General features: G+C 36.7%; 5 protein-coding genes across 22 annotated transcripts in view; 3 read left to right on the top strand and 2 right to left on the bottom strand.

The window, feature by feature from the left end:
* The window catches only part of LOC105685073 (ammonium transporter Rh type B), a 74,318-nt gene extending 72,561 nt beyond the window's left edge, over positions 1-1,757 (top strand). For all 9 annotated transcript variants that reach the window (XM_048660259.1, XM_012398900.3, XM_012398894.3 and 6 more), the window contains 5 exons: positions 140-358; positions 475-557; positions 665-808; positions 1,001-1,166; positions 1,253-1,757. In XM_048660259.1, the coding sequence (XP_048516216.1) occupies positions 140-358; positions 475-557; positions 665-808; positions 1,001-1,166; positions 1,253-1,401 (761 nt within the window). In that variant the 3' untranslated portion in view covers positions 1,402-1,757. The remainder of the gene's footprint in view (positions 1-139; positions 359-474; positions 558-664; positions 809-1,000; positions 1,167-1,252) is intronic.
* On the bottom strand, positions 1,643-5,269 carry LOC105685072 (signal recognition particle receptor subunit alpha homolog). Its single transcript, XM_012398893.3, has 7 exons — positions 5,030-5,269; positions 4,284-4,653; positions 3,596-3,737; positions 3,356-3,494; positions 2,712-3,247; positions 2,215-2,629; positions 1,643-2,138 (listed from the first exon to the last, which is right to left on the bottom strand). The coding sequence occupies exons 1-7, from the start codon at positions 5,144-5,146 to the stop codon at positions 2,013-2,015; spliced, it is 1,845 nt and encodes a 614-aa protein (XP_012254316.1). The 5' UTR covers positions 5,147-5,269; the 3' UTR covers positions 1,643-2,012.
* On the top strand, positions 5,006-6,409 carry LOC105685075 (protein lin-52 homolog). Of its 3 annotated transcripts, none has more exons than XM_048660266.1 (4): positions 5,006-5,541; positions 5,615-5,716; positions 5,784-5,876; positions 5,962-6,409. In XM_048660266.1, the coding sequence occupies exons 1-4, from the start codon at positions 5,511-5,513 to the stop codon at positions 6,093-6,095; spliced, it is 360 nt and encodes a 119-aa protein (XP_048516223.1). In that variant the 5' UTR covers positions 5,006-5,510; the 3' UTR covers positions 6,096-6,409. The 3 variants fall into 3 exon arrangements, with proteins under 3 accessions (XP_048516223.1, XP_012254326.1, XP_012254325.1); XM_012398903.3 differs by having other exon boundaries at positions 5,007-5,541; positions 5,615-5,692; XM_012398902.3 differs by having other exon boundaries at positions 5,013-5,541; positions 5,615-5,692; positions 5,778-5,876.
* Positions 6,365-16,853, bottom strand: LOC105685056 (X-ray repair cross-complementing protein 5). 3 transcript variants are annotated; one of them, XM_048660257.1, is made up of 14 exons: positions 16,441-16,853; positions 15,214-15,320; positions 9,800-10,105; positions 9,569-9,682; positions 9,258-9,475; positions 8,991-9,119; positions 8,842-8,920; positions 8,518-8,655; positions 8,259-8,427; positions 8,012-8,148; positions 7,720-7,860; positions 7,471-7,616; positions 7,080-7,334; positions 6,507-6,975 (listed from the first exon to the last, which is right to left on the bottom strand). In XM_048660257.1, the coding sequence occupies exons 3-14, from the start codon at positions 9,818-9,820 to the stop codon at positions 6,750-6,752; spliced, it is 1,773 nt and encodes a 590-aa protein (XP_048516214.1). In that variant the 5' UTR covers positions 9,821-10,105; positions 15,214-15,320; positions 16,441-16,853; the 3' UTR covers positions 6,507-6,749. The 3 variants fall into 3 exon arrangements, with proteins under 3 accessions (XP_012254292.2, XP_048516214.1, XP_048516213.1); XM_012398869.3 differs by lacking the exons at positions 15,214-15,320; positions 16,441-16,853 and adding an exon at positions 6,365-6,499 and having other exon boundaries at positions 6,777-6,975; positions 9,800-10,017; XM_048660256.1 differs by lacking the exons at positions 15,214-15,320; positions 16,441-16,853 and adding an exon at positions 14,275-14,506.
* On the top strand, positions 10,329-21,605 carry LOC105685053 (regulator of G-protein signaling loco). 6 transcript variants are annotated; one of them, XM_048660249.1, is made up of 14 exons: positions 10,329-10,652; positions 10,803-10,973; positions 11,148-12,401; positions 17,082-17,192; positions 17,304-17,528; positions 17,676-17,896; positions 18,070-18,262; positions 18,698-18,907; positions 19,083-19,356; positions 19,452-19,600; positions 19,696-19,779; positions 19,838-19,997; positions 20,078-20,178; positions 20,592-21,605. In XM_048660249.1, exons 1-14 carry the CDS (start codon positions 10,329-10,331, stop codon positions 21,105-21,107), a joined length of 3,993 nt encoding a protein of 1,330 aa, XP_048516206.1. In that variant the 3' UTR covers positions 21,108-21,605. The 6 variants fall into 6 exon arrangements, with proteins under 6 accessions (XP_048516206.1, XP_048516203.1, XP_048516204.1 ...); XM_048660246.1 differs by having other exon boundaries at positions 10,329-10,973; XM_048660247.1 differs by having other exon boundaries at positions 10,329-10,973; positions 20,087-20,178.
* The last annotated feature ends 144 nt before the right edge of the window (positions 21,606-21,749 follow it).

Genomic DNA, 21,749 nt, shown 5'->3' on the forward strand with positions numbered 1-21,749 from the left:
CTCACAAGAAGACTCGCTGAATTGTTGACCGAAATTTGCCCGAGCAGTTTTCCGACTGTACTTTGTCAAATAACGAAGACAAATGTTCTATATAAAATCAAAACTGACGTTATTAACCGAGTTATTAACTCACCGATAGGCACGATATTCCTCTGGTTGTTTTGGCCTTCCTTCAACAGCGCGTCTCTCCATGGCGACGACCAGCAAAGGGCTATCATCAATACTCTGCTCTCAATTTCTGCTAGCTGTGTAATGGCATTCGCAACATCCGCCGTCGTATCGAAAGACAATAAGTTCAACATGGTTCATATTCAAAATTCAACTTTGGCCGGTGGAGTGGCCGTAGGTACAGCGGCAGGTATGACGAAAAATGTTTTCATTTAATTCAACTTATTACTGACGTATTCGAAAAATTAGTATTCGGAGCTATACTAATAATTAACGTAATTATTTTTTTTTAAACTCTTAAATCAGGAATGATGTGCGAACCGGTTGGAGCTCTCGTAATTGGCGCGATTGCTGGAGTCCTCAGTGTCCTCGGTTACAAATATCTTACGGTCAGTATCATCATGTATCATATGCAATTACGACGGTCGTTTCGAGTTGCAAATAGAAATAAAGCACGGGATTTCGTTAAAATATTACTCACCTGTTTCAATTTTAGCCATTGATTCAAAAAGTACTGAAAATCCACGACACCTGTGGAGTCCACAATCTCCATGGAATGCCCGGTGTTCTTGCTGGATTATTCGGAGCGCTCATGGCGGGTCTGGCAACAATAGAACAATATGATTATTCGCTATACGAGGTGAGGGCTGAAAGATCAATTTGGTGTGTTCATTATTCACCAACGTTTCGAACTGAACAAAAATCACCCAACGCGATGTTCTGAAAAACTTAACTTGCGCAGTATTTTCATTCGTTTGAATATTTGACTTCTGCCCCTATGCACATTTTCACCGTTTAATTAACTCGCTAATTCCTAGATCTATGTAAACAGATATTCCCAGCAAGAGCTTCGTCATCTATGAGGACCGTGAACGAAATCCGAGCGGAATACCCAGTAAATCCGGGCCAGGATAGAACAGCGTCTGGACAAGCGGGATATCAGCTCCTAACACTCCTGGTTACTTTATTGGTGGCTATAATTACGGGGATAATTACAGGTAAGAATTAATTGCGACGACGCGTCCTGTATCTTATTAAAATGGTTTAATTAAAGCGAATTTAAACGAGTAAATTTCATCCTAAGGATACATCATCAATCTGCCCATTTTCGGTACGGTACCGGAAGAGCAATATTTTGACGATGCTGTTAATTGGGAACTTGAAGAAGAGGAACACGAAGTAAAGCATAAAGAACAAACCAACATTGAACAGTTACCCATGGGCCATATCTGATTATTACTTTTCGCAGAAACTGCAGCAAAAAGAAACCAGCACTCGTGAATGGATTATTACTCCTTCATTTTATTCTATGAATAATCGCGAATCAAGTTTAATTCTGCCGGCGAAAAGAATGATTGCCACACTTCGATTCGGTTAATTAGAAATCGTTTCAGGACGACATTTGCTTTTGGTCACATGTTCAGTATTCGTCAAATTAGTTAAGTTGATTTGGTTATTAAAAATCGTTACAATATAGGATCTGCATTCGGCTTTATTTAAGTTTACTTTCTTATAAAATGGTGTTTAAAACTATCTATACAATAAATAAGGGCGTCATCTAACATTACGATACCCTATTACAGCTAGAATCCAAATTCATAGCGGCATATTACCCACCCTTTTAATTATTAAAAAGAATACATTTTCGCGCTTCATGTCGATAGGTTTCCAAATCGATGATGCATTAGATGCAGGTTGATTGGATATATTAAAATTTTCTATCTCGGTGTATAATATTTACTCTAAAATTGATTAAAGCGATATATTTTAGTAAAATGTAACCAATGACACCTAAGTGCTGATGATTTTATATTACAAATTGATTCAGCTTCATTAATTTACATTTATTTCATCAAGGCATGAACAACAGCCTTAGCATTGAGGGATTTCAAGTCCGTGTAAGTTTGACCGGTTCCAACAAATACTATAGGCTGACCCGTAATGTACGTCATAGATATTGCAGCACCAACCTGTAAAATTGAAACAACATTTATTTCGTACACATTCCGAACAGGAAATCCAATTTTTCACAATCAAACAGTTTACCTTATCATCGATCGTATCGAATTTAGTCAATACAATGCCATCAATGATATGTGGATTAGAGGCGTTGCTATAATCAGCCAGGGCTTGATTAAATTTAACTAATTGATCTACAGCCTCGTTGCCCACAAGAGCTTCACCAACGAATAGCACCAAGTCTGGTTCATTGACTTTAATAAGCTTAGTCAGCGCCCTCATTAATGGTTCGTTATCTTGCATTCTGCCAGCAGTATCGACAAGGACTATGTCGATCTTTGAATCTCTAGCAAAACGTATGGCTTCCATTGCTATACCAGCGGCGTCTTTTCCGTAACCTTTTTCATAGAGTTGCACCATCGTTTGGTTATTATGCTTCTCAGGTGGATGAAGGGCATTCAGATGACGCGTGTGCGTCCTCAACTGTTCAACAGCACCAGCTCTGTGGATTACTCATCATCATTATCTGGGAATTTTGACGAATAAATGTTCATAAAAATTATAAGAAAGGACGAATTTGTTACCTGAAAGTATCGCATGCAGCGATCAGGACTCTAAAATTATTCTCGATCAACCAAAAGCAAATCTTAGCCAAATTGGTTGATTTTCCAACACCATTAACGCCACAAAATGCCATAACATAAGGTCTGCTATTTTTCTTAGCTTCAAATGCATCGCGTAGTATGTCGACTCGTTTCTTTGGTGACAATATTTGTACCAAGGCTTCTGTGAGAGTCGATTTTACGGTATTGGCGACGCTGTCAAACGTTCCCAAGACTTTGCCCTCGAGTTTAATGCTTACTGATTCACATAATTTGTATGCAATATCAGCAGCAACATTTTTAGAGATCAGATGATCTTTCAATTTATCTAACGCTGGCAACATATCTTCCTTAGACAGGGATTTATTACCGACAAGGCCTTTGAACATCGAAAATACTCCCCCAGACTTCTTCTGAACCTCTGGTTTTGTAGTTTCAATTTCCTCTTCATAGGACTCATCTTCGGATTCACTTTCTACTTCCAAGTCACGAATTCCACCTGTCATTTGCCCAATGATCTAAGAAATAATAATCACGATAAGGAAAAGAATTCCCAACCGACCTAGCAATTACAAAAGGTCCACCTTTATTTGATAGCGTAAAATCATAATAAATTTGTGACTCACAGTCGTATCAGTTTGAATATTGATCTCCATATCTTCAGGTTTATCTTTTGTTCGCTCTAAATTGACCAAATCTTTGTTAGTCCCTCCGAATTCCCAGATACGCGGCTTTTTCCCAGCCTTCTCTGGCTTCGGACTTTTTCTACAAATTATTAACATATATAACAACAGATCTGACTAGGCTACTGAATCAGTTAACGACTTATAAGGTTTGGTTGCTCAGAATCTTAGCTTATGACTTACTGTTTGTCTGCTTTCTTTTTAGGCCCTCCCATTTTTTGAGCAAGTTTTAGCCGATTGGCAGCCAAAATATCCTCGTCTACTTCTCCATTTGTAACTGGGGATGGTTTCGGTGGATCAATTTTTACCGGTTCTTGAATTTTCACTAAAAATGACCAGCAATAGGATTAACATCAATACTTTGTGATAATACGTCTATACAATGTATGCTCATACATACATACACATCACATCATAAAAATTCTGAACAAATTTATTAAGAACAATCATTAAAAAAAGAGCTCACGATATGCTTAAAATCAAAACAAGATAAATTCATTCACCCATGAAAAAAAACTAGTTTGTTAAGTATCAATATCATATTACCACTTAGGTGTACTATCGTCATTTGAAAAATTGTTTCTAATTTATTTTGCTTCTAAAAGAAGGGGGCATAGCTGCACATAGCAAATTAGTAAGGCCCTTTGAAATCGCGTGTAAAACAGATATTTCAATTCCATGAGTAGATGATATACACTAATTCTTTTATACTGATCAGAGATTTCTCAGAATAAAGGAATAGACATGAGTAGTAGTAGGAATGGTAGGATTGCATATGAGGATGCAGCAGTTATACCATACAAATATCCTAATTTATGAATTCACTGCACTACTAATTAACGTATAGGGGTGCTTCATTTTAGTCACTGACCTTGCTTCTTGTTGTCTTTATCATCCTTCCTCTCAATCATACTAGCAACAGTTTTCTTAGATTTGAAACTTTCGTCAAAAGTACGCATTTGTTTGGGAAGTTTCGCCTGATGTTTGCCCCATTGCTCAGCTGATACTAGAATTGCCTCATAACTTTTTTGGAAGTTGAAATCATAAAACCATTGTGCCTTTTGAAGTTCGTTTTTGTAACGATCTCTGAACTCCAAATGAATGTCAGATAGAAATTTATCCACATAAGATAATTGCAGAATTTTTTGATAAGCAACCACAAATATAAGCTCAAATTCATTATCGAGCTTATACTGAAGCCGCAACGAATCGTGGTCAAATGACTGACTCCCTGTTCGTTCCTGAAAATAACATAGCATCTACAGTAATAAATCAATCATTACAAACTTAAATTAATTGATTTTATTGGCTCGACGGAACACCGAGGAAATTAGTTTCATCTTAAAATTATTTATTTTTAGCAGAAGTCATTTAAAAGCCGCTCAAATGCTCGCAAACTATTAAAAGTAATTCAAAAAAATCAGAAGCCACATGTTTGTATTCTTCACTACCATATGTTCATTTGGAGAGACTCAGTCTTAGATATTTTGAGTGATTCCTCACATGTTCTGACGCATGACTGAAGCATGACAGGCGTGAAAGATGTGTGAAGTTACGTTGACTTGATTTTATTAAATTCAAATTAGTAAATTTGTACCAAGTTGTTGCGAGATTTACCTGCAGAATAACACTGCGAATTAATGCATTAACACTAGGCGTGAATATTTGCGAGGTACTTTGAAAACACCAGAGAACAATACCGCCTTTGCTGAATATTGTAAATAAATCCAACATTTTGAACACACGTATCTATCGTGTAAATATTAATTTATACGAATTAACTTAACCTAGCAGATATAAGTGACGTTTGATTTTTGTTACACGTCAGATAGGCGGAAGTTGATAGCTATTAAAACCGCGGACAGAAACGTCGTTGGAAATGTTGAAATGTCCGACAAGATTTTAGTTAGTATATGACACCACCGACATGTGGGAGCGTGCCGTTGAGAGAGATGTTGATATGTTGATGCAATACCTCTCTCCTTCATTCGCCTCTTCCCCGGTTTTGGTGCACCCTCTCCGCGCACGTTCAATCATCGCTGCACTTGAATGGAACTTCGGTGACAGGCACAAGGGCGGGAAATAAGATACAAAGAAAATGGCGTCTGAAGAGCCCGCGAACGAACAAGGTTAGGATAAGTTTAAAAATTTTCATTACAAAGGTGTTCAGCGCGCAACAATAATTGAAATATAATTTTGCAGAACTACTCCCCGTGGAGAATAGCCTTATGAGTTTAGAAAAATTGGACCGAGGGTCACCAGAACTTTGGCCAGAACAGAGTGAGTCCATTTTGGAAGAACTTGGTAGTAATGTTTATCTGACTTTCCGGTTATGAAAATTAGTTTATATCACCGAATGATGAAGTTCCAGGTGTCAACGAATTCGTCGCACAAAATTCCCCTCAAACTGAACCTCCATCCTGGTCGACTAGCTTCACAGCTGATGACCTTAATAAACTGCATCGTAAGTATGCACAAGTTACTACATTGCATTTATTGAATCGCGTTAGGTCTCTTCACCCATGAACTCCATGAATTGTTTACTACAGAGCTAGGAAATCTTTCTATGACCGGACTCATAGCAGAAGTGAAGAAGCTTCATGACACTGCATATCAGCTCGGTTTGGAAGAAGCGAAAGAAATGACACGTGGGAAGTATTTGAATATTTTCAAACATAAGTAGCAGCAATACCAGATTGAAATAGATGTATTTATGTATATATGGTTTTGATTTTTTGTATAAAATAAATCTGTTTTAATATGCTTAAAGTTTTCTTGTTGAATATTTGATATTTTTTCTTCATTCAGTAGGATTCCTTTATCAATATTGACAAAGTATTGTCATAATTATAGCTTACTTCACTGTACCATATGTATTTAATGAGTTAAGTTAAACTTGTGTGAAATTATTAAAGAGAGTGAGGAAAATGTATGGCAAACGAACAGATATTATAAAAGTTTACAAGATTTATTCAAAAATAAATCACGTTTACAATATTACAAGCTAACTTACCATGTACAACTCTGAGTAACAAAAATGCTAATCGTATTGTAACTATTAGTCCTTTGGTCTTAAATGCAGTTACCCTGGAAACAAATAAGAAACATCCTTTTGAAACGGTTAAAAATTAGGCGCCATGTTATAACATCGTTATTTACATTGTATAGAAATTACGTATAGTAAGAAAATCGAAGCAATAATATGCGACTGTGTGCTGGAAAAGTTGATTCCGATTCGGAGTCGTACTGTTTTGTGCGGAAAAATTAGTTAGAATCAATCTTACAAGATTCTATTCTGAACGGTTGTTCAGTTAGCATTCGAATACACGAGGCATATTTACACTCCAAATATTAATTCAATTACCATATCCTCGAAATCAACATCCATGTTTTGTAAATCTGCCTGCAGAGATTGTGTAGCTTGGACTATTTCCTCATCATCTTTCAGTTGTTCTGCCCTTTTTCTATCAATATCTGATAGTACATTCTGTGTGGTTTTTGCGACCGCAGTCTCGTGATTTTCGAACTCCATGGTGTGATCTCTAGAAGTTCTAGCGCCATGACTTCATAATATCGGGAAAAAAATATCGCATTACTATTAGTATTGAGTCGCTATACTATGTGACTGGTATTTACTGGGATTATTTGACCTTTTGTTTAATTTTACCTGTAAGTACTTTCTTTTGGCTCCACACGTTTCATAGGAAACAGTTCCTTGATAGCGCTCAACGTAGGTTGTGATTTCACTTGTACAGAGCTTGGAACTGAAATCATGTTTATCAGAGTTTCCGATACTTCTGGTAGTTCGGTCTCAGTTGGGTTCAAAGCGCGATGCGCTAACAAATCCCATACATGCTGCCGGGAAATATCGCATACTGTGCCTACTTGAAATGCTTCTTTCTTTTCCTTTGTAGTTTCATCCCTGAAACGATATTCAGTGAATAACTCAAATGTAACGCATATTCAGACTCAAAGTAACCTGGGAGGTAATGTGATCGTAATATTGGTGTGAGGATACTTCAGTGACAACACAAGATGAAGATTTTTAAATTACATACTTAACTTCCATAAGCATCATAGACTCAATAAGATTATCCACTGCTTCTTGTTGCTCAGATGATAGCTCCTTCAGAGCAGAACGCGTAGATTGTACCTCCACTATCCTTCTGTCTTCAGCAAAAGTCAACTCGATATACACCAAACACTGGTTGATGAAAGGACAGACTCGTTAAACAAACCACATTAATCAGTGACCATAAACATCTAGTCAGGAAACATGGATTGATTGTAGTGAAATGAAATCTCACCCAAGGTTGCCCAGGAACATTGATTTCTGGGATTAATACCCCCATTTTTGGGGCAGAGTTGGCCTGATATACTCTTCTGGCAATGGCGACTTTCTTAGCATCCGACATAGCCTTTACCAACGAATAGAATGGACTGGCGTACTGAAAATTGTCCCTTATATTCAACAGTTTCTTGTGTAAGATAAACGAAACGAGAAAACTAATAGACATTGCATCAATAAAAGTATGATATCAAACACAAAGTATCATGATATGAAGAAATGGTGATTGAAAGGAAATGAAAATGTAATACCTGTTCTTGCTGAGGTACAACAACGTATGCGCCCTTGCCTGCCAAAGAATCCATTTTAATCCGCTCTTGCTTTGTGAATCCGAAAATTATCAAACTTTTCGGTCCGCTTTTATACTTTAATGCATCTTTGTCTTCATCTGCAATTCGTTGGGTTTAATTGAAAGATCTCAATAATCCAAGAATTGAAATACAACGAACCCAATGATTCACAGAGTGAGTACGAGATGTTGGAAAATTAATATCATACCTGAAAACGGTATAAATTTTCGTCCATACATATTTCCAGTAATAATTTCATCTGGATCAATTTCTTCTTTGCTTTTATCCACGAAAACTCGATTCCGTTCAACCGGTATCGTTTTATTGTGTACCTCAGTGGCAGCAGACCATTTGAGTCGGAAGAGATCCTTAGCTGTCTAAACATGGAATTAGCATCTATTATTATTTAGTATCTGTTAGATGCATTCGCTATTAAGAAATCATGAAGCAACTTGCAATTTTCATACTTTCAAATAAGCCCTCACTGGAATTGCAATGCCAAATAAATCCATGTCAACCTTCCATGCCATTGGAGTAGTTGGCTGATGCTTATAAAACCTCAACTTTGGTATAGTTTCCTCAAATGTCATTATTTCAGCTCCAACCTACCCCAGATATAAATAAGATGTATGAGTCTAATGAAATAGATTAAGATATTAAACTTGAAAAATACTTGTAGGCATATAATTAGGGTTTTTATTCAATAGGGGACTTGTAAACCCTTTTTTCGCTTTGATAATTGATTTTATCATGCTGATTGGAAAAGCATAAAATAATGTTTAATGATTTACCATTTTGCAAAGTCTCACAAAAAGCTTTTCGCTTGCGTTGAAATCAATCTGAGAGTCTCTATGCAAGGATTTATTCGCTCTGGAATAACAAATAACTTTTAAGATTCAAAATCCAAGAAAAAGATACTAAACCATGAGTTTGTATTTACATTGCAAGCAAGTTGATGTTCGCAGCGTTTATGCTATTAGCAATCTCATTTAGATCGCATTGATTAATGACATCAGGTTCTTCTTTGAAATCGGTTAACAACATTACCGTTCTTCTAGCACTATGTTCACTAGATGGGAAAATACATGAGTTTTTTTATTTAGTAAATATATCAAATCCCATGAAATATGACACTGAGTTACATAAGTAGGTCTTTTAGTTGAATATCCAAACCTACTGTGAGTCTATTTGATGCCAATCAACTTACATACATTCCCTGTTGACGTAATCAAGCATTACACACATTCCATCAATCCAGTTGTTTTTTTTATCACTGGCTTTCAAATTCATCACTTTTTCGACCATGTCCCATGAGGGTTTTTCCAAGGCATTCAATTCTACAATGTTGTGGCATAATGAATGATTATTTGTTCGGTTTGTACCCATAAGTATGATTCCAATTTCATCATTTGGACGTAAGAAAATCTGTACATGATATTTTATTTGTTTTAATATTCAAATGAAAGTGAACCATCACTCCAACATCTAGATGAATAACATTCATTACAATGTACGGACCTTTCTTTGGATCACATGTTTCATAACAAGTTTGGAGTTTTCCAAGAAACTCAACTCATTTCCATCATCTGTTATATTGGTGCACCCAATGCTGGCTAATATTATCAAGTACTCCTGAAAGTAAAATGTATTTAGCATGCTTAGTTTCATAACATCCAAATTACAATTATTTTGAAAATATGATCGGATGTAGTTTCAATAAAATTGTATGAAGAAGAGTTTGGTACTAACCTTTTTTTTTTTTGGAGGCATCTTTCAGTAACAAAATATTAAATTTGACAGAGCCTGAAATCTATTTCAGAAATCTCGTTTTCACTGGACCGGCTATAACTTATCACGCCTCACAATGTGACAGACGTGCCAGTTTGAACCTGAGTGTTCGTGACGTAGATTTCAACATTCAACTAAGTCAGAGATATTGTGCGGGTCTAGATCACCGAGGTCTTGATATTTGGTGCACTTTTAACAGCGCTAACAGGGATAAATTCGTGAACCTTTGGTCATCTGGACAATTGCATTCAACTTCCCTGCCAATCCCTGTAGGTAGTTTGTGTTTGTAAACTCGGCCGTATGTTTGCCAAAGTGTATGGGTATGATAGTTGGTGACAAGTGTATTACAACATTTAATATTATTCATAAACGTATTAAAATATGTATTTGATATGATATAATGTTTTCGGAGGTACTAAAGGCGATCCCAACCGTTTCACTACCCCGGTGGAGAACACGTTTCGGACACACACGTGAATATTAGTATTAAATGAATATGCACCATAACAGGAGGAAGAAAAAGCGCGTCAACTATGGTGTAAGAGTCGTAGAATTACTTCGTGGCAGCAAAGGTTTTGGCTTCACAATATCTGGTCAGCAACCCTGCATTCTGAGCTGCATCGTGCAAGGCAGCCCTGCGGAAAATGCCGGTCTCAGAGCTGGCGATTACCTTGTCGCCGTAAATGGTCATAGTGTTAGTAAAATTCCACACGATGATGTCGTTCGATTGATAGGAAATTCAAAGGGTATTCTGAGATTACAAATTGCTGAAAATTACTACTCAGATTCATCTGACGAGGAGGGACTGGCGACGGTAAGATCCAAGCCTAAATATTCCCACAAACCACGAACCAACGCCGTAACCCCAGCTCCGCTACAATGCAGAATAGCTAAAGTCGTTAGAGACTTGCATAGCGGAGCAATGTTCGATGCAGCTAATCGTAACTCTCAAAATAAAATACAGTGCTCTCACTCGTCACTTCATCATCGATGGAATATGGCTAGTCCTCTGCCACCACCACCTCCGCCCTTATCCTTGAAAAGAGACACAGAAAAAATAGTTCATCGAACTGTTGTTGGCTATCTTGGTACCATCGACATTCCCAATCAGTTACCTCCATCATCTATGATGCAGGTGGGTGTACTTTTTGATCCTATATGGAATTTTTTTTCACCTTTGATTGCCATCAGAATAATTTGTCTAATCCGTATCTAAGATATGACAAAAAAAGAAAAGAATGATTGCAAATACCACTTATGTATAACCATACCAAACTCATTCAACAACAAATGTTCAATATTCTTCCAGGTCTTAAGGAAGTGCATCAAAAGACTAAAAGCAGAGAAGAGAAATCCAACCACAGTACTACTTACAATACACGTTGCAAACATAAAGTTAACAAATTCAGATAACAAAGTGATTGCTGAGTATCCATCCTTTCGAATAATATTCTGTAACTCATTCTCAGAACTGGATAAACAGTATTTCGGTATCCTAACAAAGTCGGTAAAAGATAATGATGACATAGTATCAAATTCCTGCCATGTTTTTACCATATACTACAAGCTTATAGATCATGCAGTACATTCGAGTACCTGTAACATATTTGGATTTACATGTACAAAAACATCTGAGTTAAACGTTTGTCAAGAATTTCCTGACAGTTGCAACGGTTTAATTGGTGCCATACAAACTCTTTACATATCAGACACAGACAGTGAATCAAATCCCTACAACGAGGAAGCAAGGCATCATCACGCTGCTTCACCTCAACCAAGCAATGTAAGCACGTCTACAGCACACTCCAGTAACAGCGATTCTGGTATAGGCTTCAAGGACGATTATGGCAATCAATCAGACAGGAATATGATGGCTGATTTTCAAGAACGGAGACAGTATCTGCCTAATATACATGTCAGGGAAGCTAATACTGCACATTCCAAGAATGGCTTACTTTCAAGACCTAGACCAAATGAATCTTCAGGCTCTAAATTAACTGTCAGAGCTGTACCTGACGTGGAATGGATGGATGATGCTAGATCAAATCAATCCAGAGATGCTGCGTTTTCATTTGAGGTTAATGGAAAACATGGAGTCTCGAATTCTGGCAAAATCTCCAATAATGGAGAAGGGTTTGGTGTGTCAATGGCATCTGGTATGTGTGGGGATGAAAGTGTGGATAGGAGGGGGAACAACACCTGTCTGGGACCATCTGCTCCTACTTTAACCAGTATGGGGTTGCCTAGTCTGATGGCTACCTCAGAGGGAACTCAGAAGCAGGAAAGTACTCGAGCAAAGGATATTTTAGGATCACAAGAAAATCTTGATTTCGCAATAAACAACGATAGAAAAACACCGTTCAAATGCACGAATGATTCGTTTAGCAAGTTAAGCTTGAAAGTGTACGGTGTTTCAAAATCATTGGTGCATAGCTTTGAGGACTTAAAACCGACCATGGAGTGTTCTTCTCTACTTCATCAATGTTCTAAAAACGAAAAACCGCGATGGGGAAGCTTACAAGAAATACGAAACGTCGGGAATTGTACTTCGAATAATTGTTTGGTGAGTAGTCCAGTCATATTTTATTTATGAAATCGGAAATTCGAACCCATTTAAAATTTTATCGCTTTGCAAGACAAAAAAAGAAAATTCATTTAATACGATGACACGACGTACATATATTCACTTATGTCCTCGATCTCACGTGCATTACTCCGTTAACTCGAAGGATCTGAACGGCGGGAATATGTGAACTAGGTCTCGAAAGAAAGGTCAGAATCTGACCTTTCACACACATACACGCACACACACGTTCAATAAAATATTGCAATAGAATTGCATGTGCGTTATATTAAACCTCGATATATGCAACATTGGACTGGTGACCGCGTTTTGAGATACATATTTCATAATTTACGTCCACCAATCGCTTCCGCATCATGCCCAAAGTTTCAAGGCATATACATGAAAACCATTTTTACTGGTGATTACAAACGCAGTTTACTGGCAATTGGTCCATACTCCAGTTACGTTATTGAAGATATGTTGGATTTCACGTTCACATTCAGCACTTTTTTAGTAGATGACGCAAAATATGTGTTTGTTAGTCTCTTACAATTAGTTTTAGACGGTTTTATATTTCTTATACATAAATAATCCTTATCCGAACTTATGCAAGCTGGTTTTCGAATTAAAAAAATTATCTATGAACATCATGAAACCCCATTTCAATTTTATACCGTAAGAAAATGAAGTCCAAGTCCTATCAAAATAATTGAATTGAAAAGAAATGCAACGTTCTCGTAGTCCAAGAATTGAAGATTGCGTACGGTTTCAGTGCACGTGCCTTTCGAACCGGTCGGTATCCAGAACCGGTTGTGGGATCGATATTTCCCAAACTCGTCTTGGAACTACGACCCGGAACCCTTCGTGGTACCGAAATTGAGAACCAGTTATATAGGATAACACCCTCATCAAATATAATTAGCTAAAAATTTCCGTGTATCTGACATGAGTGAAATAATTAGTTCCCGAATTTCTATTCTTTGAATATCTGCGGTTACCTGCACTAAATAAACTTAACTTATTGATACTTGGAACGCTCAAATCTAAGGCATATAAATTCCCCCCATGCAAGTTATTAACGTGAAATTCATTTATCATTCTTATCTCCTTATAGTGGTGAGCGATTGCGTTCTGCAATCACCACAGCTGATATTGTACACATTTTAATCTCTGTATGCGTATGTGTATCGAAGGCAACAACTTCTTGTATTATATGTAGTACTGTATTTTATATCACGTTATACATTTGATATAATCCAGGGACTTGTAAACCGGTGTAAACATCATTATCATTGATATGGTGTTTTTCCCGCATACGCATATAGTGACCACCGAAATGATTACGAGTAAATAACGTGCAAGTTAATTATTGCAGAATCTTTGAAATTCCGCTAACCGCGACCTAAATTAAATTGAAGTTCAAATCGGGTGATTAAAATTTGGTTTTTTCAATAAAATTTCTTCGAATCCTAATCAATTTCACGTCTTGTGATTCACCATGTACAATTATTCAAGCGGAAGAATTATCCGTAAATTTCATGGTACGAACAAATAAAGATATTCCTCGGGATATTATGCATATCTTTTTAGGTCATCCAAACCGATTCATTGAATCTCATTTTCTCTTCAGTATTATGCATGTAAGTAATCGTAGAGTTGCATGTCTAGATAGAGGGCTTTTTGAAAATGTTTTTTAAATTAGTCGCGATCCTATCTAGTCACCTCCGTGTGTTTCATACCCCATAATTCATTCAACCGTTGTTGATAATAAACAATTTTATCGATGGCTTGCGATCGCTCTCGATTAATTGCGGCCAAATTTTAGTGTGTGAGGAAACGCTGGTGAAATTCGATAAGTAAATGAGATTACCTGTAAAACAAAATACACAATTATGACGCCCTCGTGTCAGGGTACGTGTTAGCACAACGTAAATTCTACACCGATCTCCAATTCTATTCTAATCGCACAGGTCTAGATACAACTACGCAAAACCTGGAATTCCACTTCCTTATACCGAAGCAATTAACTGTGCCATAATCGCCGCAGTTGCGATATGATTCGCAGCGCGCTTTCAAAAAAAAAAAAAAAATAGACCGCAGTAAAAAAGAGCTGTACAACTTGCGTTTAATCTTGCGTATCATATTTTACGTGTAAAGCCTAACGAAAATATATTTGAAAAATTTCTACGCATATCCCAGGTAGATGAATATAATACCTTATACTCGGCAGTGAGAAACACCGTTCCTTCTCTCCTTGAATGTTCATTGGGTCTCCCCCGGTACGTCATTTCCTGCCTGTATAAAGTTATATTGGTGTGCGGGATCGGTAGTTGTACGTTTGTATTGTTTGTGTTAGACTTTACATGTGTTTTATCGGTGTTTCATGAGTGTGGCGCACCGCGTTTCTCTGTACTACAAAAATATATTACATCCACACATTAGTATGAATGGCGTTGGTAGGCTTGGAGAGTTTGATTCCGAAGCATTTTCTTTATCAGCTCGTTACGACTGAAACCTCCAGAACCAAAATAGTTGAGCTCACCTTTAGGTTTCTATCTCGGTTACAACTTTTGCATGTCGTGCTTTTGTATTGTTAACGCAACGAGTAGACCGAGAACGAGTACGAGGGCGAACACACCATACGTTCCATCGACTCTGTTACATTCATACGTTACATTCATACACGAGTGAGGAGGAGGACGTACTGTGCACATACATTCATACACCTTTCATTGACGGCATATACATACGTATGCGACTGGGATTAAAATAGGGGAGGGGGGCAATATGTATTGTGTTCATATAGTACCCTTTTTACGCTGCGTCAGTTGTGCTTCATAATGCACGCTGTCAACTGGATGAACAACAGACGACGGTGGAGTTGTCGACGACGTGCGGTACTCCTCTGGGCGTAGGCTATAAAATTACAATTGCATGTATCCAAGCCTTGATGGTGGGAATATATATTAAATCAGTGAAAGTGCGCGGTTTTAAATTATTGTGAAGATTGAAGAAAAAAAAAAAAGAGAAAAGTTTTGAATATTTAACGGTTTTTGAAATAAATTCATTACATTTATTGATTTCAATTAATAATAATATTCTTATTCACAACGCAACTGTCTGTAATTATACTGTACGAAGACAGGAAACTGTTAATGAAGTTGTGTATTAACTGGGACAACAATTTCGTTTGCATTATTTTCCCTGCAACGAACATGGATCGTCACTTTGTTGTACGTAGAACAATTAGTTTCCCCGTTTTTAACAACAAGGTATATTATTTTCTATTGTTCGGTTTTAATTATTTGTTTATATTCAATAGTCATCTATGAAAAAAAGAAACTGAGATGAAAGTTACGTATGGCGCCTATGAATGACGGTATATCCGCGTTTCTAAGATATTCAGATGAGTAAACCTATTCGGAATTATTCTCCAACATGATTTATATCCGCTGCATTTCTCTCGTTTCGTCGTGCTTTATTTTCAACTATAATTTTCTTCGTAATCTCGGGATTTTTAATAATAAAATATTTAGAAAATAATAATTTGCGAAGATTCTCTGTTCTTCTAAACGATAACAATTTCACGAGCAATTTCATCCTTGAAACAGTTTATGCATAAGCGCACGTATGTATGATCTAATTGGAGCAGAGCTACATAAATTGGTACTGAGTCAGTTGCGGGTTCTCTTTAAACCGTTAATTCTCTGAATTATATCGCTGAAATTACCTGAATTAAAACCAACGACATATATAGTATTAATATTTCAATTAAATTCCGGTAAAGTTGGCCAGTTCTGAAATTGCGTTTTTTGATATTACATATATGAAATAAAAAATGTTATCGTTATCGCAGCGCCGTACATTCATCACATTCTGCTATTCATGACGATATTATAAGCGCTAATATTCACGACTTATTAAATTCAATTTACTCGAACATCGTGCGCCAGGGCCGGTGACATCGTCGAAAAAAAAATAATATTCAGGCTACTTAGGTGCTAGAGATATTATCTCGGGAATTTTGATAACTTACCACAGATGAAATGAGATAGTCGAGGACTTGAACGATGCTATCACGTCATGAAAAAAACGGGATTTTTGCCGCAAACCCCCGTTCACACCAATGACCGAACCGGGAATATATTGCACCTGCGCGTTCTTTCTGAAAAATAATTATAAAATTAAAGACTCAGTTAATTGAAAAAATTCAAAGCTTCCATTATACATTTGTGTGCATTGCAAGCAATATTCGACAAATTTCATCACTGATGTAACACTCCGTCATCGGAATATATGAAGCTTTTTGTTCGTGCTTATTTCTAACATGCAATGGTTCGTTAATTCTAAGCTATATCTACGCCGAAAATTGTGTAGCTTGAATTGCTTCCTGGGTCACCGTTGCGGGTGACGTACGATTAAATTGGGGCGAAGCTAGAAAGTACCTACCACGCGCGGCGAAAATGTACGGAATATTTTGATATTTTTAACTCCGAAAACAAATATGACCAGCGCAAAAGCGTCGTTCAAATATATTAAAACGCTAGATAATTTTAGATTTTTCCAAAATTAATTAGAAGTCTCTAAATATTCAGAATCACTGCTGATAGATACGATCTAATAACTAGCATTCATCGTTGATATATTCATACAATATCGTCTAATTTATGTTTACAGCACAGGAGTATTGAATCCTTTGAAAAATCCAGTAACTGTAACGGCGTAAATTCATGGTCTTCAAGCTTCGAAAAACTTCTCGAAGATCCAGCAGGACTACAAACTTTTGCTGTAAGTATTTCGAAATAATTGAAATTGATTTATTTTGCACATCGTACATACCTATAATTCCTTCATTGATACATGGTGTGATTAATTTTTTTTTTCTCTTATGATTTTCAGGAATTTTTGAAGAAAGAGTTCAGTCACGAGAATATATATTTTTGGGCAGCTTGTGAGCGATATAAAGACACGGAAGACGTCAATAGCCGAAAAAGAATGGCATCGCAAATATATCGGCGTCATTTATCGAGTTCTGCTGCAGAGCCAGTTAACGTAGACAGTCATGCTGCTGGACAAATTACACAAGACTTGCTCAATGAGGCTCCGGCAGCGTTATTTTTACAGGTAATAAGACAAAAAGTAATTGAATTTCCCGTGGCAACATTAAAATAATTAACATTTTACTTCTTGTTGAAGATTTACATAAATTATAACAACTCTATTACGATGCGGTAATTATTCTAATAGTGCAAAAATTAATCATCATTACAGGCACAGAAGCAAGTCTTTAACTTGATGAAGTTCGATAGCTATCCACGATTTTTGAGATCTGATCTATATCGCACGTGCATGGAAGCTGGAAGTAGTGTCATTCGTACCCAAGATTGCGATCTGAGTTTGATAGGTTCACCGCAGATAAAATTGAAAAAGAGTCACTCCGACGCTGAGGATCGCAGCCGGAAGTCTATTCTGCCATGGCACAGAAAAAACAGGTGTGTAATCTCTACGTAATTGATTCCGATTCGATTAGATAGTTCAGAAATTGATGAAAATCGGCACATTTTCTGTAATTAGTGCTCAATTGCATCAATTATGTTTAGTCAGTTGGGTTGGTAGTAAATTTGTTAAACAAGGGAAAAAGAACGTGAGATATTTGATATTACAGGTCCAAATCTAAAGATCGCGGGGAATCTGAATATAATAAAACACCTTGCAGAAATGAAACCATTTACAAAAGTTTCACAACCATGAAAAAGGACGTGGACGGCAACAGTAACGATGACAACAAATCTATATCCAGCAGCCGATCTTCCCTGGCATCATGGGACCTTGCATTAAGACAATCTTTCAATAAAAATGTAAGTAGAACTAATATTTTACATCCTCCTGCTTTCTATCATATGCACTTTGATTATTGCTGTTCATCAATATCATATCAATATAGGTGTGGACAAGATGGGAATATCTAATTCATTTATAACCATTGGAGGAGTATGAATACTTTGAATATATTTAATACGAAACCAATGATTATGGAATTTGTCGAGCAAATTTATTCTGAAGTATAGCTCATGTTTTTAAATACTTACTAGTCGCAGATATGTACGGATTTCCAAAGATTTGTCTATGCCTGACTGATTCCCAATTCAAAATCTCTAATTCAACATTCAATATCACCGCTTACTAACTTCATTCTTCAAAAACTGGAATAGCACTTAAAAACTGCTTGCACGATGCCTACTGATCTCAGTATGCCCATTTAATTATCATGATATATTTATTGAAAATTATAGTCCATCTCATCTTGCGAAGGACATTCCAATGATAAGAAAGAATCTCATTCTAAATGTACGGGATTATGCCGGGTAATATTACCTGACGGGTCTACAACTGTAGTGCCAACTAGCCACTCGGAAAGTATTAAAGATGTGGTTACCCGACTTCTCGATAAAAGAGCTCTGCGTTATTCTAACTACGATGTTCTCATACTTGCCACCGAGGAGGTCAGTGTGATGATATGATATTTGAACCTTATTCGTATATTGAGTATGTCACCTGTTTTACATGCATCTGCTACAAATGGTCGAGCAGTTATTCAACTTTCCAACACCGAAGTGATCTACATTTGATAATGACTATCTACATTTGTACAACAACTTTTTTTTTGCTTCATTACAGACTGTCAATCTGGACTACGCATCTTCTATACTCGCAAGTGAGGAAGTCCAAGTTGTTCTGACAAAAGTATTAAAAGTGGATTTGCCATCCCGTAGAATAGTTAGCATTAGAGCACACAGAGGTAGAACCTTAAGAGAAGTATTAAGACCATTACTGAATAAATATGGATTCAACTTGGAGGTAATCACTATGTGGGGCGATGGCCATCCAGTCGATATGGATATTCCTGCAATAAATGCTCCAGCTCGACTTACATTAACATTAGGCAATGAAGGTATCATTTATTGAGTAATTGAAACTTTCAATTGGTCGAGTATCGCATGATACATAAATGCACGAATTTTATAAATACCTGTATATTTTTAATAGAATTTCACCGAGATGTATTACCTCTAAAATATCCGGACGATATACCACATTCTCAACCAAGGCTGGAGGAAATAACTAACAAAGTCTTCAAAGAACTATTAGTTAGCAAAAGTACAAACAAATACCCATACGACGAAGGCTCATGCAAGGTATACTTCACATATCGATTAGAACTTTCCATGCTTCACTCAATGTAACTATCACGGCCAACAAGCAGGTGTTTATTTGTGATTTTATTTCACAGTCGGATGACCAACGGTCCGAAGGTTCCTCCATTTTATCTAACAAATTTTTCTTACGGGACTCTACGATTCATGGGAAAAAAAAAGTGAGTAAAATACGATTGATTGACTGAAATCAATGTTAGTTTTCGATAAATTAAACAGCTAATTTTATTCAAGGGTAAATCAAAGAGCAGTAATACAAGTGAAAAAAATCATCAAATAGAAAATGCCGCTGATATATGCTCTCGACCGCAGCCTCCTTTAATCGCTAAATTGTGTAATGGTGTCAAGCTACAACTTCCCGGCAGATACGATGGAGATGGTGAGAAAAGAATTTAATTTTGATCATAGATGATAAGTACATTCATATGTACACGAAATTTCATCTTGATTTATTCAAAGGGTTTTCAGATTTGTACGAAGGGTTGAAGAGAGCTCAAAGATCGCGTCTGGAGGACCAGAGAGGAACTGAAATCAATTTTGAACTACCTGAATTCTTAAAGGTTGGTTAGACACTTTATTAAGCTAGTGTCCAGTCTCGATGATAAGAGAATTTACGCGGTTTACTCTTCTCTAACTTCAATCACTAATTCTTATTACATGTACGATTACGGTAGCAAATACAAAACGTGTAACTTTGAAATGAATCATTTCCGATCGTGAGATCCGATTCACGTGCATGAAACGTCATATAGCATTCGTGTGGATAATAAATCATTTTCCACGAGATATTGTGGCCGATGATAAACTACAGTAGCCACAAGGTGGTGTAGTTTTCTCGGAATAACTGTTGGAAGCTGTCGAATTCGTTTCAGTAAACAATAAATATTCATGACGCGTTCTTGAGTATATGATTTTGTTTACGAGTTTGACAAGTAACAAACATTAACTCCGCTGGATTTTTTTGTTTTGCCAGAATAAAGAAAATGGTAAACATCTCGGCAAAAAGATTCGGAGAGGACGTGCAGCGCCTGGACACATAGAGGGGAACACCAGATTCTATGATTCAGGAGAGGATAAACAGAGCGCTTCCAATATTACTAATTTCGAAACCTGTAGCACAAATGGAAACGATGAAATGCTCAAGTCAAGTTTTCATCACAATTTGGTTTGCGAAGAAGTCAGCGAGTCGATTGACAAATGTTTTGACTTAACAAGTCCTCTCGAAGTTACTATTGTAGACGTCGATCAAACTCTGACTGAAAGTAATATACCATCTCAACTCGAGCATCAAGAGTGCAGTAGCTTTAAGCCACAATTCGTACCCCTGAGTCCTACAAAACATTCAAAACCCCCGCCGCTCCCTCCAAAGCCTAAGCTTCTTGCTAGTGCTATAAAAACCGGTCATATATTATCTAAGCCATCGCATAAAATTGTTCAAACAAGTACTACAACTATGATCGAATCCTGTGAAAATAAAAATATTTTTTGAGATTTTCTAGACATAGTCGACGAGACTGTTTCATGGTAAAAGTTTTAGCTACATAGTAATCAAATTGAATCTAGAAAAGTGTAGCGTATAGAGTGAAAAAGGTTGTGAAATTATGTCTGAAGAAGCTAGTCTATTTTTAGACAAATCATTGGCCACTTTATACGGAAGATTTCAGGCTTCGAAAGATTATTAAAATACAGATTTATACTATATTTATATTCATGTTCATAACGCCACTATTTAAGATACTCGCCTTAGGTAAGTGTAAAGACTCGCTAATGCCTTTTATCGAAGTTCGATACCAGCAGTGAGAATATAGCGACGTTGTATTTATATTTTATATAATATTTTTCATTCCTGGTTGTACAGGACGTAACAAGAATAGATATTTTATTATATTGATCATCTGTATACTATGAAATAGAATGAATGATTCTGATATTTGAAGTGTTGTTAACTTTTATATCTGAAGAATAAATGCAATGCCCAGACTCTTAATTGTGTGCATGATTTTCATCAACCCTTTCATTCTAGTGAAGAAGGTCCCTGATCAAAAAATGGATTATAAAGTTTCGTGTTTGAGCGTGATTCAATTTAGAAAAAAAAAATGAACAAGACAACAAAAGGCTATAGTCTAGGATG

The sequence above is a fragment of the Athalia rosae genome, chromosome 1 (genome assembly GCF_917208135.1).
Source record: "Athalia rosae chromosome 1, iyAthRosa1.1, whole genome shotgun sequence".
In the NCBI taxonomy this organism is placed as follows: domain Eukaryota; kingdom Metazoa; phylum Arthropoda; class Insecta; order Hymenoptera; family Athaliidae; genus Athalia; species Athalia rosae.